This window comes from Oreochromis aureus, linkage group 7 (genome assembly GCF_013358895.1).
Source record: "Oreochromis aureus strain Israel breed Guangdong linkage group 7, ZZ_aureus, whole genome shotgun sequence".
In the NCBI taxonomy this organism is placed as follows: Eukaryota; Metazoa; Chordata; class Actinopteri; order Cichliformes; family Cichlidae; genus Oreochromis; species Oreochromis aureus.
Window position 1 is genome coordinate 57,672,880 of NC_052948.1, and position 17,945 is coordinate 57,690,824.

At 37.4% G+C, this 17,945-nt stretch overlaps 2 protein-coding genes across 3 annotated transcripts in view; both read right to left on the bottom strand.

The window, feature by feature from the left end:
- Positions 1 to 4,481, bottom strand: part of scai (suppressor of cancer cell invasion) — a 30,132-nt gene extending 25,651 nt beyond the window's left edge. Inside the window, exons 1-2 of one of the 2 annotated variants that reach the window (XM_031734284.2) lie at positions 4,212 to 4,481; positions 1,953 to 2,077 (exon numbers count right to left, since the gene is read on the bottom strand). In XM_031734284.2, coding sequence (XP_031590144.1) covers positions 1,953 to 2,059 — 107 coding nt within the window. In that variant the 5' untranslated portion in view covers positions 2,060 to 2,077; positions 4,212 to 4,481. Of the gene's footprint in view, positions 1 to 1,952; positions 2,078 to 4,211 lie in introns of those variants that run through there. The other variant, XM_039615219.1, reaches the window with a different exon arrangement.
- Positions 4,482 to 5,963: 1,482 nt separating this feature from the next.
- On the bottom strand, positions 5,964 to 13,217 carry ppp6c (protein phosphatase 6, catalytic subunit). Its single transcript, XM_031734237.2, has 7 exons — positions 13,056 to 13,217; positions 11,804 to 11,899; positions 10,098 to 10,163; positions 9,393 to 9,534; positions 9,200 to 9,279; positions 7,190 to 7,399; positions 5,964 to 7,085 (listed from the first exon to the last, which is right to left on the bottom strand). Exons 1-7 carry the CDS (start codon positions 13,128 to 13,130, stop codon positions 6,837 to 6,839), a joined length of 918 nt encoding a protein of 305 aa, XP_031590097.1. The 5' UTR covers positions 13,131 to 13,217; the 3' UTR covers positions 5,964 to 6,836.
- Positions 13,218 to 17,945: the final 4,728 nt, after the last annotated feature.

Sequence of the window (17,945 nt, forward strand, 5' to 3'; positions counted from 1 at the left end):
TGGTATCTTTGATTTATGTCCATGATTATTCTGTCAGCTGACATTGCGGACGAGAAGGGAAGAAGCAGCATAACAAGAAGATGGAACATGAAATGCAAGTGGGACAAACTCCAACAATGGGTGGAAATACATCCACTAAAATGGCTTGCACTCTACAGCAATCACAATTAGCTTCTAAATAGTGTAAATAGGTCAGCAATGCTCAGCTGATAACTGCTTCAGTTATAAAATGTTTCAAACTCCAAATCAGGAAAGTACGACAATAGCCATAAGTGGCATGAGTTAGTTAATTGTTTTGATGCATAAATGTTGTCCACCCCGTTTCCAAGATATAAGTTTATAAGAAAGATATTAAAGATTGGAGATCGCTAGTGATGATGTCAACATTAGCCATGGCTCTCACTCTAGATGAATCACAGAGATTATATCTCTTGAAACGAGAACCTTTATTCATTTTTTCAGCAGAAGACTAATAGCAAAGACATACAGGATAGCGCATAAAGGACATCCCTGTTTCACCCCACTGGAAACATTAAAAGGTTCCCTCAAAAAGCCATTTACTTTTACTTGCACAATGGACTCTTATGAAACTTCACATACGTCTTTATCACTGTCTACAAGTAGGAATGTGAAACATAAACGCTTTCTTTTGATGCAAACCTATATAAAGAAGCCTGTGTCATTGCCAGTATATACAATTTCTCTTAAAGTTATCTCACATCTGATGACTTCAAGTCTATTTTTTATCAGTAATGATACACACATCATTAACTCCATTCATTATAATTTTAGCTAATATTTTATAATCCACATTCATTATAGTTTGCTGCCTGTAATTATTTAAATCACATTCATCACCATTTTTATAAAATAAACACAAGACTATCCATCATACTCGTGTGCAACATAGATCTATCCATCCCTGCCATTGCTCAATCTGAATGAAGCCATGAAGAACATTACCAAAAAGGCGACATTCACAGATTACTGAAGCCACTAATGTGGCACATTCCAGGTCGTGCCACAATCCTACTGTCCAAGATAATACTGGTATACATTTTTATGTGATTAAAAAAAAGTCATATTACGATATCAATGAAATAGCAATGCAATAGGTGGAAACTGGTGTTAGCATTTGAACCAAAATGTATCATTTAGTACAACCAGGCTTTAAAGCATGTGAGGAGGTGACAACAGCAGCTGTACATCTGTGACCCAAAAGGAAACAAAATACTCCACTATGCAAAGCAAAGGCAAGTGAGCCAGTGTTAGCATCTCTGCAATATACCACTGTTAAAACCGCAAGGAAGGTTTCTTCTTCAGCTGCTGTATGTTTGATTAAACAAAGAGTGTTTTGGGTTTCGTGAGTACCAAAAATGTGTCTGTGAAGGAAAATCCTGAGCGTTCTAAATTGAAATTTATGAAACGTAATGTTCAGAGTAAAAAGAAAGAAGTTTAACTTCTCAGAGAAAGAGCTTTTTTAAACCTTAAGGAAAAGCAGAAAAACTTGGAGAATGCTAATAAAATGTTTCATATGCATGCATTTTATTCATTTCATCTGCCTGCAGAAGTTTCAAGATATCAGATTTTATGTTTAAAACACATTTGTTTTGACTAACATGATATTTTGCTCAGTTCATTATTAGTTATAATTTAATAAATGAATGCAAGTACCCCAAAATGTTTATGCTTTAAATTGTATTCATTTTTTTAAGCCATCAAATAACAAATTTCCAAATTTACATGAGATACACTCATCAATCCACCCCTCTAACATACAGAGCACACCACTTCCTACACTGGTACCGAATGCTGCAGAATAATCCAGTGAAAACACACTCTTGAGGGGGATCTGTTCAATGTACCCATTCACCAGAGTAATGCACTGTAAACCAATGTTAGAGTAGAAAACACAGTCCAGCAGACAGAAGAAAAAGTAAATTCAAACCAACCGTAGCCCATTGAAGAGTTGTTTGGACTTGTCCAGGAGATAGCAGAAGTCTGTGACAGTCTTCCTTTCACCTAATGGAATATCATCCTCAGTCTCAGCTCCAGTCATGACACTGACTTTTCACACCTGATTTAAGGAGAAACACAGACCATATACGGTTGATACTCTATAGACTGATGGTGATGGATTAAAGAAAAACATTTCAGTTACAAAGAAATATTAGCACTCATTGAAACTGATGGAAACTAGATCAAAGTCAGCCAATCAGAACCTGTGACTGACTAATGTATCTAAGAAGAGGAACAATTTAGACTGTTAAAATGAAGCAAAGTATTGTTGTTGTTTTTTTGTCTTGATTTCCGGAGCATATTCCTGATACTGTCCATCCCGTAACATTTACATCATGATTTAGTAAACTCCAGTTGTTTTTAAACATATATAAATAAATTTGATTTGACTTGAAAATAATCTAGTCATATATAACATGTTGTTATGCATGGTCGTACTACTGAACAGAGACTGCTGATTGGAGTTATCCAAGTGTCTTACTGGTGCCCTACTTACTTATGAATAGAAATAAGAAACTATGGAGGAGGAAATGCATCACATGGTCACCTTTTTTAGGTTGACCTGGGATGTCCCATATTTCATTCTCACAGTGGCTGCAGTCTCCAGTTTGCTAAGAAGGATGTACAATCAGGTCAAGGCAGCAGACAGTTAGAGCACAATGTTCAGCTAATGCTCTGCCCTGTTAAAATCATTTGCAGCTAATGACAATCTACCGTGCTATAAACATGTCTGGCTATAGCCTCTAAGTTACTGTGCATGTGTGTGGGTCTACATCTGATTGGCTTTTAGGTAATGTAAAGCCATAATTTCAAACTGAACAGTTAAAAAAGGAAATTTTTTATACATTGAAATTCAATATAAACCTCACTTTAACATATTTTTCAGATTAATTAAGCACTGTCTAAAAGTATAATTTTCCTGTACTTGAGTGGGCATTCGATGCCATGATGGTGTATGTGGTGAGAAACGGCAATAGCAACAAACAAAGCCCTGTCACATTGAGTAGTTATGTATGTAGCTGTATGTCATGAAATACAGTTAACAGTCCATTAATCTTTTTCTGAGTGGGCGTGCCTGCAGAGTTCAGTGTTTGCAGTAGCAGAGTCTGGATGTTAACTGAAATGTTATGCATGCTGGATCATACCAAGTTATTCTAGAATAGATAGAATAGCCCTTTATTGTCATTGTAAGTGTTTCTACATTTCTAATATTATGATTACAGTTTAGTCCAATGCTAGATTAGCAATGCTGTTATCTAGAGATAAGTGAGTTAGTGGGAGGGTGACTATCACTGTGCGCAGGAAAACTTGTGAACGGAACTCGAGCTATCCTTACTTAACTTATGTAATGAAGTAAATGAGTGTAATGACGTGGAATGGCACGTGATTACACTCATTTACTTTGGGATGCTGCTTATATTTTTATTTATATAAATAAATTTAGGTTATGGTAAAAGTTATGAGAGATAGGTGATTGAAAAATAAGGTTTTTCATGTAAAGATTTTTCAGAATACGCTGCGAACACTTCTGTCTTGTAAGTTAGAGTGTTTCAGCTGCTTCTTAGACAAGGCATGCGAAGACAGCACCTTGGACATTTTTGTATTGTCTAATTATTTTCCTCATAAAACAACTGATGTCCTTTGTATGAAGTGTGTGAAGACTTATTTTACTTTTAGTAAAATTTACTAAGCTTACTTATCATGTTAACAGCAACCAGAGGTGGTAAAAACCTGTATCACCCGTGAACATCTCAGTGGCGAACTGCTTTGTTCCAAACCAACACAACATGCAGCACAAGTAGTATTTGTCACTATGTTTGGAAGAAAGATCTCCAAAAATAACAATCAAGTTTGGAGAAAAAAAAAAAGCTTAAAATTAGGCAAACTGAATACCAATATTAATATCACTGGTAGATGGGTGGCATTCATTTAAATGCAATTCAAATTTCTATCTTTGCAGGTAAAAATGTGTATCAAAGAGCGTGATTGTGCTGTAAGCTCCAATAACATAGCTAATTCCTGATATCTACCATCAGCATCATGAATAAAATCTCAACATAATAAGTATCTGGATATTAATAATGTGAAGCACAAAGATAACAGAGGATACCTCATATATGCAGGTGACACTGAGCGCTGGCGGTTGCAGGGCTTTAACCGCCTCTGCTTGTGTAATTGCCATTTGTTCTTACCTGTGCAGCCGGCTAACGGTGACAAACTGTACTATCTTTCACAGAGATGCTTCTCAAAAATCACAGCGAAAGCCTCGACGAGCTCTACTGCTGAAGCGCGACTTTCCTGGCATCTCAGTGCGTGGAAGTGCCACCAGACCGGCTAACGAGTTCCCCCGCAGCGTTGATTGGACTGCTGTCTGTCCGAGCTTGAACGCTGCTCAAAGGCTGTGACAGGCGACGAGAAGCAGAAGGCAGGGTGAGGACCGCCGCTGGCACTGCTCCACTCCAACTGGCTAGCTATTTCCGGGTCAACTATTTCAAAATAAGAGGTTCATATCGTTGCAGTTTTTAATAGCCAACATTTCAACCAGTAGCAGTATGATCCTATGATTCTTTAATGTCATTTTAGATAATGATTAAAAAAATACCCAAACTGGTGGCTCAAAGGTGGACTGTTTCAATATTAACATTCAATTCAGGCTCATCCATACACTGCCAATTTACAACAATAGGGTGGGAGGGTGGCTTCAGGGTCACCTGATCCAGCTCTAACTGTAAGCTTTATCAAAAAGGAAAGTTTAAAGTTGAAGAATCTTAAAAGGGAGTGGGGGTGTCTGTGTCTTGAATCCAAACTGGAAGCTGTTTCCACAGTGGAGGGCCCTGAAAACTGAAGGCTCTTCAACATATCCTACAAACCACAAATAATACTAGGGTGTCGCGGGGTGTGGTTTGTGGCTCAGTTCCAGGGGAGGGGTGGAGCAGCAGATTCAGGGTGTGGTGTCAGGGGAGGCTGGTTGGTGCGTAAAAGGCCTCGGTAAATGAATTTTCCAGGCGACTCATTGTAACCCAATGGCCAGTCACATAGGATATGATAAAACTCTGGAGCAGATAATGGCCTGATTTTATTGGCCGCTCATCCTAGCAGATGTGCCCCAATGGTGCGCGTTTTGCCTGGAGTTTCAGCTGGTTAACCAGCCAGCCATTCCAAAGTGCCTTTGCACTCACTGACATTAATAGAGGTCCCTTTTGAGCACATAGATATGGACCTCATTGCGCCATTTCACTGGAGTGCATGGGAATAAGGCTTTGTTCTAGTTGTGGTCGCAACACGGTATCTCAAAGCAGTGCTGCTATGCACCATTTCTGCAAAGAGTGTGGGGCAGGCGGCGTATCAGGTCCTCAAAGAAACACTGAAAGACCAGGGCACACCATTCTGTAAATCTGTTCGGACCAGTATCTACCACCCTCAGACTGATGGGCTGGTGGAGCAGCTGAATAACACTTTAAAGTTCATAATTTGTAAGTTCAGTCACGAGGGTTTTGGACCTAGTTAACGAAACTGGGAGGAAGATCCAAGCCTAGCAAAAATAAAATGTAAACACATTTAAACTTTATTTTAAAAAGTTAATCACATTGATTTTACATCTTCTCCAAGTGTCACAATGTAAAGCCCAAAAGGATATTTTTTTAAATAAACTTTGAGCTTGTTTTAGGAGTAAACCCACACCAAATTATCATCTATAGAACAAACAGAAACAAGCACTGGTGCCCTGGATGTTTGATCTGTTGTCTGATGATTGATGGAGAGAACTTCAAAAAGTTCATTTTGGGTAAATTTTGAAGGGTCACATCAGGTAAGAGAGGTGATTGCTCAAGATATCTTCTATCATTTGAAACATCTCCCTCTTACCTACATTTAGCCTCAGTAAATTTGAGTTTGGCAATCCTGGGCCAAAAGTACATTATTAGTAAGGTTCAAATGACAACTACTTGCAAATATTAAGAATGTTTTATTGAAATTAAAACAACAACAACAAAAAAACAAAAACAGAAAAAAAAAATTGTTAAAGAGGCCTATGTTCTCCTAGAATTACAGCTACTGCTCAGCTATTTAATTTTTTTCCACAATTAAAGATTCTGCTTATAAAATGCCATAATTCATCACACTGCAGAGATGGATAGGAAATTTTAAAAAGAAAGATACCTGTGGGAACTTGCCATTTAAAAAAGAAAAAAAAAATCCATGTGCAGTAGCAAGACACTTTTTGAACTGAATAAATAAAAAAAAGGAAACCTAAACTGAAGCTAAAGTATGAAATGAGCAGTTAAGGCAGAACGCTGAGAGAATCGCTCAGGAGCTTTTTACACAGTGAATCAAAGGAAACAGTATTTATCACTTCACTTATATGTATCTATTGTTGGCACGAGCTACTATAAATATTTGTCAATTACTTTTCTTGGGAGGGATACATAAGATCAAAAATTGTAATTATTTAAAACATGAATTCATTTAACAGTATGAGTCTGGCATTGGGTGTATAAAAAGATATTTTTCCTACTTTTATGGCAGAATGTGAGTGTGGTGCAAACAGACTGCAGCCTTAAAGAAACTCTTTGCTACTCAAAACACTCTTAACTTGTGTTAATTTCCTAAAACATGTTGTGAGTTTACAAAAAAGGAAGGAAGCACGTCATGGATCTGATGGCTGACCCAACAGGTGTTCTTCAGCTGCACAGAGAGAAGTGCAAAAAACAAAATCCAGGAAGTCTTATAAGATTTCCTGCATTTAGTCTTTTGCTGAATAATATTTGAGGGATGAGAAGTCCAGAGGATAGAGCTAAGAGAAAACTTCCGCTTTATCATTAGAGGAAGTAGGGGGTGGTTGTTCGAGGAGGTATCACACGCTCAGAGTCGGGAACGGCTCGAAACAGCTTGGGCTCTCGTCTGTTGACGTCCTTGAAGACCATGATGGAGGCAATGTTCCCACAGCGGTAGCAGTAGTTGGGCGCTGACCACACGGTCACCAGCTTCTCATCAAACATGAACTTGTAGCCTTCGTGAACCAGCTGGTGTGCACGGCAGATGAGCTTCAAGTTGTTGATGTGAACAAACTAAAACACAACAGATTAGAGAAGTAAGTAAAAGGAGGTTGACAGCCCTGGGTTAAAGGATGCTTTCCAATGACTGGTTTTCCAACACGGATGGCTCAACATACCTCATTAGTAACCTTGGAGCCAAAAAGCCAGCCGGCACCTCGTGGACTGATAGCCCAGGTGTCCACATCCTCTGGATCAGACCACACAAGATCACAAAAAGCCCCCTTGTGGGGAATCTCCTGGTTGCGTTCGATGGTTCGGATCTGGTCCAAAGTCTTGATGTCCGGTGAGAGACCACCATGGACACACAGGATCTGCTCATCTATCAACTGGGATTAGGGTTTAAAACATATTATTATGAACAAACCCAAGTCAATAGACATCTCTATTAGCAGCACTTCAAAGTTGCCATCTGCATGTCTCCGTTCTACTCTTTCACAAACTGGAAAATCCTGACAGCAGAACAACTTTCAGGAAAGTTTGAAGTGCACTACATTCAGTTGCTAGAAAGTGCTCATGAGATCTGGTAGCAGAACTGAAGAGGGCAGTGTCAGAGTGTTTTCACACCTTCTGCATTTAGTCTGTTTAAATCAAAGTCTGGTTTGTTTTCCTCCTTGGCCAGATTCATTTGTGCAGATGTGAATCACCAAACAAGCGCACTGAGACCATTTGGAGGAAGTGGTCTCAGAGCAGTTCTGAATCAACTCCAGAACACTTTGTTTATGGAGTGAACATGATCTGACCTCAATCTAGGGCTGCAGCTATCGATTATTTTTGAAATCAAGTAATCTATTGATTATTCCATTGATCAATCATGTAATATACTAAGAAATACTTTCTTCTTATTAATAAGCAATAAATATTCCAAAAAGAGAAAAAACCCCAAGGCTTTCAGAATGAACTGCTCACTGGTTTTTGCAATTTCTAAAATCTTCTCAATGTTTTAAAACTTTATTTTTTAAAATTTAAACTCAACTCTTCGATTGTATGTATGTGCCATATTAAAATTCTTTCACAAGAAACATTTTCTTAAATACAAAAATACAAAAATAACTCCAATACAGTCAAAAGATATATATTCAATCTAAACTAAGGCATAACAAATTTACCTTTACTCTGTCTTCTTTCTGGCTTCCTAACATTAATAGGAGGCAAAAATGAAAGCACCACATCTGCCTCGTTTCAGAAACGAGGCAGATGTGGTGTCTGTTCATGTTTGAGTTTTTGTGCACATGTGTCTGCGTCTTTCAGTGTGCAAGTAAACTTGGTATTAGACTAAGTTAACAGTTCATCTGCATATTTTAATATAACTTCAAGAGGCTCATTAGCGTATTGGTTAAACGTCTCCATCGTTTACCACATTGGCATGCTACACAGCAGTGTGTTAGACAATGGATGGATTTGGACCAGAGTAAACCATCTATAGATGTGAAAACACCTTTACTCTACAAAAACGTCTGCCACACTTTACTGTTCTTACTCTTCTCTAAAAGCAAGAACACATCCAAAATCATGAGCGAGCTGAAGCCTTGGATGCATAATTGCTTGAAATCTCTCTTCCTGCTGTTGAAACAGACTAGCTTTAAGACTTGCAATGACGGTCACGTTCAATTTCAATGGGTTTAGTCCATTTCTGGCGTTCTATATTTTTGTGTTGGTAATACACCTGTTACAGAAGCTTATATGGATACTTATATATCCATAAGATCATTAAAAGAAAGAAGTTACCTCAGAGTACTTTTCAATTGAATTCCTGGAGAATTATTGCCTTTATCCTTGTGGGGCTCTGTCCGTGATGATGAATGCCGTAATAAATATTTAAAGCAAAGCTAACTGCCTGCTGGATAAAGGCACCTTTTAATATTAAAACCCCTAAAATTGAGAAAATGTAATGTAAACCAGTGTGCTCTTTGTTTTGTTGTGATGCTAAAGACACAATGTTTTAAATTGGAGCTTATTATGATAATGTATTAAATGAAGTAACAAGCAGCCATTTACGTGAAGATAGCATACAGGGGGTGAATAGCTACTTAAGATCTCTTTATGGTTGCACTGGTTCCAATTGCGCTGCATTTAAAAAGGAACAATAGTTAAATGTCATGTAACCAGAGAGAAGGAATCAGACTTACAGCTGCCACAGTCAGCATATCAAACACTTTCGTGCAATACCGCCAGGCATTTGCATTTCCATACTTTGTCTGACACTCATCTAAAACAAACAACAGACAAACAGAAAATGTAAACCATTGTTAATAATGAATTTTGAACTTAGTAAACACACAAAAAATGTATTTCCATAAATACATGAAGTGAAGTACATACCATAAAAGCCATAAACTTGAGTTATCTGTCTGCTCTCATGGTTCCCTCGAAGGAGTGTGATACGATCTGGCCACTTGGCTTTTAAAGCTAGCAGGTGTGTAAAAGTCTCCAAGCTATAATATCCTCTGTCTACAAAATCTCCCTGGGAAGAAGGAAAAGAAGACGTTATTAAAGACTCAGACACTAAAAAGGTTTTGGAAAAGGTGGATATTTGTATAAGAACATTGTTTGGTACAGAACACCTGCTTTTTATTTTAACTAGTTGCATTAAACTTGAAAATGCATGCTGGTTAAAGCAACATGTAACTAGGGATGTTCCTGGCGACCAATTTCTTAGTCGACTAAACGAAGAAACAATATAAACTAACCTACTAGTCTAAAAGTAAGAAACGCTCAGATATTAAGTTAAATTTGAAAACCGTTTAATGGGAAATTTCAAAAACTAATAACAAAGGCATCTGAAACTATTAATCACGTTCTTCAATAATGAGTCCTGCCACTTAAATGTGCTGCACCTCACATCATGCATTATCAACATTACACGTTATTCAAAAATTCTCAATGATAGGTTTTCATTTGCCGATTCAGCTGCTGAGAGGCATTACATTTTTATGTAATGGCATTACAACATGCCTAACAGCCTTCATCATTCAGATTTATTTAAATGTGCTGCAGCTTAGGCAAAAGTAAAGGGAGCTTACTTACCATGAAAATGTAATTTGTGTCTGGTACTTGGCCTCCAGTTCTGAAGAGCTCGCATAGATCATAAAACTAGAGAGGAACATTAAGAAGAACTCATCAATCAAAATATTAAAATTAGAACTAGCACACTTACCAATAAAGCCTGAAACCAAAATGAACTAAACTGGGGTACGAAAAACCCCTTTTCCACTAGTAACTACTTGATTCAACTTGGTTTTTAGGGTTTCCCAACAGGTACCAGTACTGGTAAAAGTACCTGGTACCAGGTACTTTTTTTTAGTAACGACTCGGCCGGGGTTCCAATGAGCTGAGTCGAGCCTGGCGTCAGTTGACTGCATGCCATCACTGGATAAATCAAGAGAGTGACTCCTTCACAAGAATCAAACCCAGAATTTTTGAAACCAGGCAACGAGGGAAATGGCTGCACACAAACTAACACCGTGGTCCAATGACAAGGTGCAGATGTTTACTATTGGTTTAGCAGCGAGTATATTATTGTCTTGTTGTTCTCAGTTGTTGTGTGCCATAACGACCTCACCCACATTAATTGCAATTAAAAATGACTGGAGCAGAGTAGAGTGGAGAAGAATCCTAACTTAACTTCTTTCCAAATGATATTCGTATTATAAATGCTTTTTATGACTGCAATAATATATTGTCACCGATCCCATATTGGAGTGGCTGTAGCTTTAGAGGTAGAGTTGGTCATTTACTGATTGGGAGGTTGTCATTTCAATCCCTAGCTGCTCCAGTCTGCATGTCAAATATCCTTCAACAAGATACTAACCCCAAGTTGCTATGATGCCTTCTTTAGAGTATGAATGTGTGTGAATGTTAGATAGAAAGCGCTTAAAGTATAGAAAAAAGTGCTTGTGTGAATGAGGGATGTTATATAAAGCGCCCTGAGTGCTCTGGAAGAGTAGAAAAGCTCTACATAAGAATCATTCCATTTACCATCTCTGCTTAGCACTTTTCTTGTTAGCGGTTTATTTCTCTCTTTTTTTTGCTACAAGTTGACTCGTAGCACAGGGTTCACCATCACTCATGATGGAATGAGACCTGTTATCCTGGAGTAGCTACAGAGTAGACAATGGTGCTGCAGAGCTGGAGCTAAACAAAGAGCTGAGGTGGAAGAGTGGAATATGAAATGTCCATTCCAGCTATCATAATGGGGAATGTGAGGTCCTTGGATGATAAGACGGACAAGCTTGTAGTGATGATTAAGACCCAGAGCTAATACTGTGAGTGTAGTATGCTGTGGACAGATTTGTTAAACCGATTGGCTTCCCAAGCTTGCAAAAACAGCTGAACAAATCTGTCCACCTGAAAAAAAGTGGTGAAGTCTTGGAGAACTTTGCATCAACAGCACACTGAACTGAAGCTGTAGACAAGAAGGGGATAAGTAAAAACTGTTTCCTAAAATAGAGGTTCTTCAGGATGTGCAGCAAATATTACAGATGCTCAATCAGTCTGTTGGGGTTTTACTGCCAGTTTGCTTTGATGATGATTAAATATTTTAATTGTTCAATAATAACAATAATAATGATAATAACAATAATAATATTAACTTCTTTAATCGAAGTATTTTCAAAATATGTGATAAATAAAGCATTTTTTTTCTTCTTCTACATTTTGGTGAAATTTGTGTATCACCCCGGGAAAAAATTATAGAAGAAGAAAAAACAAAAATGAAAATCACACACACCTACCTGACCATGAATGTCTCCACAAACTGTAACCGGAGTAGCGACTGGCTGAACATTTGATTCTTCAAGCAGCAAATCACAAACATAATCACATAATCTCTACAAGAGGAAAAACACAACACGGTTAGTGGACACAGGCACCTGTATTAAAGGCAGCGTGTGTATCACACAGCCCATTAAATTCTATTCTTACAGATGGACTGTAATGGGAAATGGGTTGGGATTTACATTCTGTGCTGTATCTTGTGCAGCAATACTTTTACATGACTGAAGGATCTTCCACTATGTCCCGAACCACAGCACTAGAAACGCTAGAACTCTTTAAAGGCGATTTGTAGGCATGATCTGTGACAAGGTAGGCACTCAGCTGAGTGCTAGGTTTCTGCAGTCATGTGACTTTCACATTTCATATTTCTTTTGTGATAATAATAATAATAATAATGGATTGGATTTCATATAGCGCTTTTCAAGGCACCCAAACTAGTTTAACTGCTAGTTACAGTTAATTAAACTAGCTGTAGTCCAGATTTCTCCCTATGTCAGATCGGGCACTAATAGAGACCATCTATTTCCAAGTATGAAGTAATTAATGTCCTACTGAATATTAACTTGTTTTTTATGTTAAACATTTTCACAGCAGTGTGACTAAAGGACTAAAATGGGGTGTAAAGAATACAGTTAGGAACTACTTTGATCTCAGTTCATTCTGAGACATTTACAAAGTCAAAATGAAGAGCTCCTTTTTCAGAAAGTTTCGTTTTTCTTTACAACGCACCGAGTCTGTCTGCTATTTAGCTCTGCTCTGATCGCCGTTTCAAGCAAAGCCTCAGAGCAGAGGGATGAATAAACGTATAGATGTTGTTTTCCTTATGCTATCTGCAACCCCAGTGCACATTTCACCGGAATATTTCGGCTACCATGATATCTTTCCACAGTTAAACCTATATCTTATACTTGAAGTTAATACAGCTTATGGTAACGGCAGACACTAACACAGCAGTGGTTCCCATTACAATGTTTTAAGTGGCACCTTCGTCACTATTCACACCGACGTGTTTAACAGAGTCAACATGCGTTATAATTCTGTGAGATTAATTTTTAAAAGCTCACACAAACAACAGAGTATTACTTGAGCGTGATACCCAGTTAAAACTACCGGCCACATTTGTTGAACAAACCTCGTCTAGTCGCACCATGACCTTTTACGAATATTAACAGAGCTTATCTGAAGTTAAATCCAGCAACTTCGACTCACCTTTAGATCATTTTCAGGCAGATATTTGCACTGTCTCGCTATTTCTACGTACTTATCGAGGTCTAAAGGCGCCATTATCGAAACGCTAAAAGCAGCTAAATTGCAGCTAGCTTCCTTTTCTTCTTCCTGTTCGCTCGCCGCTCCTTCATTTTCATCTTCAATTTCCTGCATCAAGTCAGCCTACCACATCCTGCCCACATTTTCAAAATAAAAGTCTTTACCAACGACACAGAGGCTAGTAACTAACAGTACAGTAACAGAACAGTAACTAAATTAAACTTAGAAATGTCAAGAAAGAAAATATATAATCTACCATAAGTACTTATTTAAGTAAATTTCCGGCTGATAACAGCGAACGTTATAATACCTTTATGTCGAACGTCGCATTGAAAGGAAATGAACTGAAGCCAACTTGACTCTCATCAACGGGCTTTATTGTGCAACTAAAAGAAACATCGCCCCCTGTTGGTACGAGCACTATGTCATCCATTTGTTTACATACAGTATTATGCAAGGCACACAATTGCGTGGGGCAACGAAAGCAGTCACGTTACATAACAAACTTTACTAACATTAAATAAATAATAACTTGACCCAAAAAAAGAAATCAATGACTTTATTTAAAATGTTTTATCTCCTGCCTACGACCTCTCCAAACACTTGCTGGTGTCTTTCTACTGTGGTTCAGTAGAAAGCATATTGCACTGAGGGTGACATTACGGCTTCTATCGTATCAGCATACAGAACCACCAAGACTCAGCTACCAGCACAGAACCCGAAACTTCAAACATCACACATCAGTAAAGGCCCTCACCCTCCAGAAGTCATTAAAGTGTCTCATAACACTGTTCACTGCCATCACCCAGAACATCCTGTGCAATATCACAAAGGAATGTGAAATGGATGTCCGTGTGTCTCTTGTAATTCATAATCGTCGGTATTTTGCCTGTATTTTAATTTATACTTGGTTGTTTTTTAATTTATATTGTCATTTTATATTTTTAATTTATATATAATATAAAAGCACTTGCTTGATTTTTTTTTTAACGTGCCTTAAATGTATTCCACTCAGGGAAATGCCTGACATTTTGCTGTACACCTGTAACATTACAACGAAAGGTATTCTATTCTATTCTATAGCTAAAAATAAAGGTTGCTATTTCATTTTAATGACATTCACACTTGGAGCCATGTGAAATCATTAAAATGTGTGCAGGGCTTCTGGGAGACTCTTTTAGCCTGAATACATCAGAGGAGAAAACACAAAGATAACAAGTCAACATTACACTTATAAACTAATAAACTGTAACCTTCTTACACACAATTTCAGATAGAAGTTAAAATGTATGATATACCAGCCACCAGAAAAGACAAAATACTGATGTAAAACTAGTAACCACGTTTACATTTGGAATAATCTAATCTAATTTGTGGTTATATCAACTGTAACATGGGTTTTTACATGTAGCATTACGTAAAAATCTTTTATATCTAATAGATCTGTGCACTTGGAACAAATCAAGAGAGAGAAATCTCAAAAGACAGTAGGTCAATAAGGATGACAACAAAAAACACCACCAAATGAGTGGATGAAAATCCTTAGGTTGCACAAAACAAAACATGAAAATTTTCCTGTTTAAAATTTTCCAGATAGACTGCTTATATGAAGTGCAAATTGAGTGTTCAGAAGTGATTTTACATAAAATGTGTATTTAACTTGGCTTTATACATTGTAAAGGTTACATTTATTAAGATATTAAATTTACTTTAATAAAGTCAAAAAAGTTTGTCTATGTAGCACATGAAAACACAGACTTCAACCAAAGTACTGCACAGCAAATAAATCTATAAACAAAAACAAAAAATAGTAATTACACAATAATAAAACAATATAACAACTAAAAGATGCAAATAAAGTTTTAATATAAAAGAAATAATCAAAGAAACGATAAAGAAATAAATAAATAATGAGAGCGATACACTGCAGAAATCATCTTGAAATTAGCTATATTTGTTTTTACAACAATAATTTCCATGCTGCTTATCTGAGTGTAAACATTTACATTGTTTGCTCTTATAAGGGCAGTTTGTCCTTCAAACAACCATCCCGAATGCCTTGATGCATGCTCAATCATCCAAGTAAGTAAATCCCCAAAAGCTGATTCTGTTCATCTGGACGTTTTCAGTTTGAGAAACGTTTCGTCAGTCATCCAAGTGACTTCTTCAGTCTCAGCTGACTGCAGGTTTCCCCAACCTTATAAACAGTACCTTTGCACAATGACTGAAACAAGCACCACTGAATGAACAATGGGCTGTGAGGTCAGTGCTTAGTGACGAAAATACTTAATCTACACCAAGTTTGTGTGGTTTACTGAAGATACATAAACAGGGTTTACCTTTAAGACCAATTGTCTGTATGAACTAGGTCACCTATAAAAAATTCCAAAGTTTCTGGTTTTGTTCCTCAACCCGTTGAGGCCACCTGGCCATACCCCCCGATCTGCTCTGTCTCTGATGCCGGTCTCCCAGCCAGCCCCGAGAGTTCCACCATCACAGCCATCTGCCTGCTGGCAGACCTGCTGAACTGAGTTGCCAGCATTGGCATCTCTCCTTGGACAGTGGGACATTGGGTGGGTGGTGGGGTACTGCATGATATTGGGTTTTGGACCAAGTGTTTTCAGTTTTGGACTTTCAGTTTCTGGTTGATATTCTCTGTTTGACCTGGTTTGTTGTAGTTTTTCAGTTTTGAGTGTGTCTAATATTATATTTTAGCTTAGGTTGTATTTGGTATTTCTGGTTTTTCCTTAGAGTGATAATTTATGTGTCTGTGCTTAATATCATGATTGGCTGGGTTATATTCTTGACTTTTGTTGGTTTGTGTTAATGCCCTTATTTCATTTATTGACCTTTCCCTGTGCTCTCCATTCCTTGCCTAGTCATCTTCCCCATTTGTGATTCTATCTTTTGTTACTTCCTGTTTTATTTCATTAGTCTTTGTCTTGTGTTGTTCAGTTTTGTGTCCCTCTGCCTTTGTCCCTGATTTTGTTCAGCTGTGTCCCCTGGTGTGTTCCATCTCCCTGATTACCACATGTCTGTATTTAAGCCCTCAGTTTTCCTTTGTTGCATAATACTGTTTGTATTGTTGTCTGCCAGTGTGGCCTCTTTGTACATTCTCATTTGTTGTTGTCTGGGTTTGCAGGCTCACCTTTAAATAAAGATTCATATTCATTTATTTAAATGGAGTCTGCATTTTGGGTTCAAACTCCACACACATTATGGACTGGTTCTTATACAACACTTTTCTACTCTTCCTGAGCAATCAAAGCACTTTATACAACTTGCCTCATTCACCTACTCACATCAATTTATACAAGGACTTTTTTCTATGCTTCTCATTGTGACAATAATATAAACACCTTGAGGCAACTGTTGTTGTGATTTGGTCATATATAAATAAAATTGACTAGAGTATCTATTTGAATGTAATACAGAATGCCCGAGAGCCTCGCTTCATTAGACTCATATATATACTGAAGTGTGAGCTGGTGCCTGCCTGACTGTTGTTTTCAACCAGACATTTCCACCTAGGCCAATAGAAAACTGTTCATTTTAACAAGACGCTAACATATTTGTGTGACAAACATTACATTTCTCACATGAATATGTGACATGAATATGTAATATAATATCATGAATATGTGAAACTTCTACGCCAAGTTAATAATTTAGTAGTTTGGAAATGGGTGCTTGATATTAACATTCAGTGTTTAAATTAGCAAATGTGAGCTGGTACAGACTGAACCTGTCATTAAACTCCAACCACCCAGTAATTAGACAATGTCCTCACTCTTTTAAACCGAATACATTCAAATGTCAGTGCATGTGTTGATGCATGATGAACTGTTTCTGTAAATGTGCAATTAGCAGTCAGACATTTCCAGTCCTGTAACTATGAGACAGTCTTAGCCTACAGTGTCCCTTTCAGACAGTACACCTATATCAATAAAATGAGTCACAGATGCATCAAAGTTAGATGAGCAAAGGGAAACCTGGACAGGAGACAGAATCACGTTTTCCACTCACCAGCAGTGCTGCAGGTAATTCAGTCTGCCGCAGGAAGATTTGTGATGAACAGATGGCTTATACAGCAAATATGTTCCAGTCCTTAAAACATTTTTTTTCTTTGATCTAATCAGCTGTTCCTTAACAAATTACTAGTTTGAAACAATCTTGAATCTTGAATGTAATTTCCTTGTAGTTAAGTACAGTAGTTTTGATTTAATTCACCATTAAACCCCAGAAATATATTGAAATGTCAATGCTATTTCTAGTTTAAAGCAACTGTTGAATACGTGATTATAACAACTTAAACCCGGTTATGGTAAGATTTAAGAATTTAAGGTGCACCCTCTTTATGTAAATATTTAAATCTGAAGGATTTAAATGATTATTAAATTGAGATCCTGTATATTTGTTTTACAAAAATAAAATGAATCCATAAATCTTCAAAAGACTTTTTTTCGCTATGAAAACAAATCGTAGCGAGATGTATCCTTGCAAACAAGAGAAATGGTTCATGTCACTGATTTCACTTTGTTAGTTTTACTGCTCAGATTTGGGAGAACATGCATTTGAAACATATTTGGAACGCGTATTTATTCGTTAAACTTTTTGCAAAAAGGAATATAAAGTTTTGAACATGTGCAAACATCTGAGCTATTATAGACCAATGGTTCATAATTTTAAGGGAATGCATTGCTGGTGTGAATACGTGACACACGCACATTTATGGGGCGCCGTTTGTAAACTGAAACACCACATTTGCTCCTACTAACAGAGAAAAGATATCAGACCGAACAGTTACGTCCTCCTCTGGACCAAAAGAAGGCA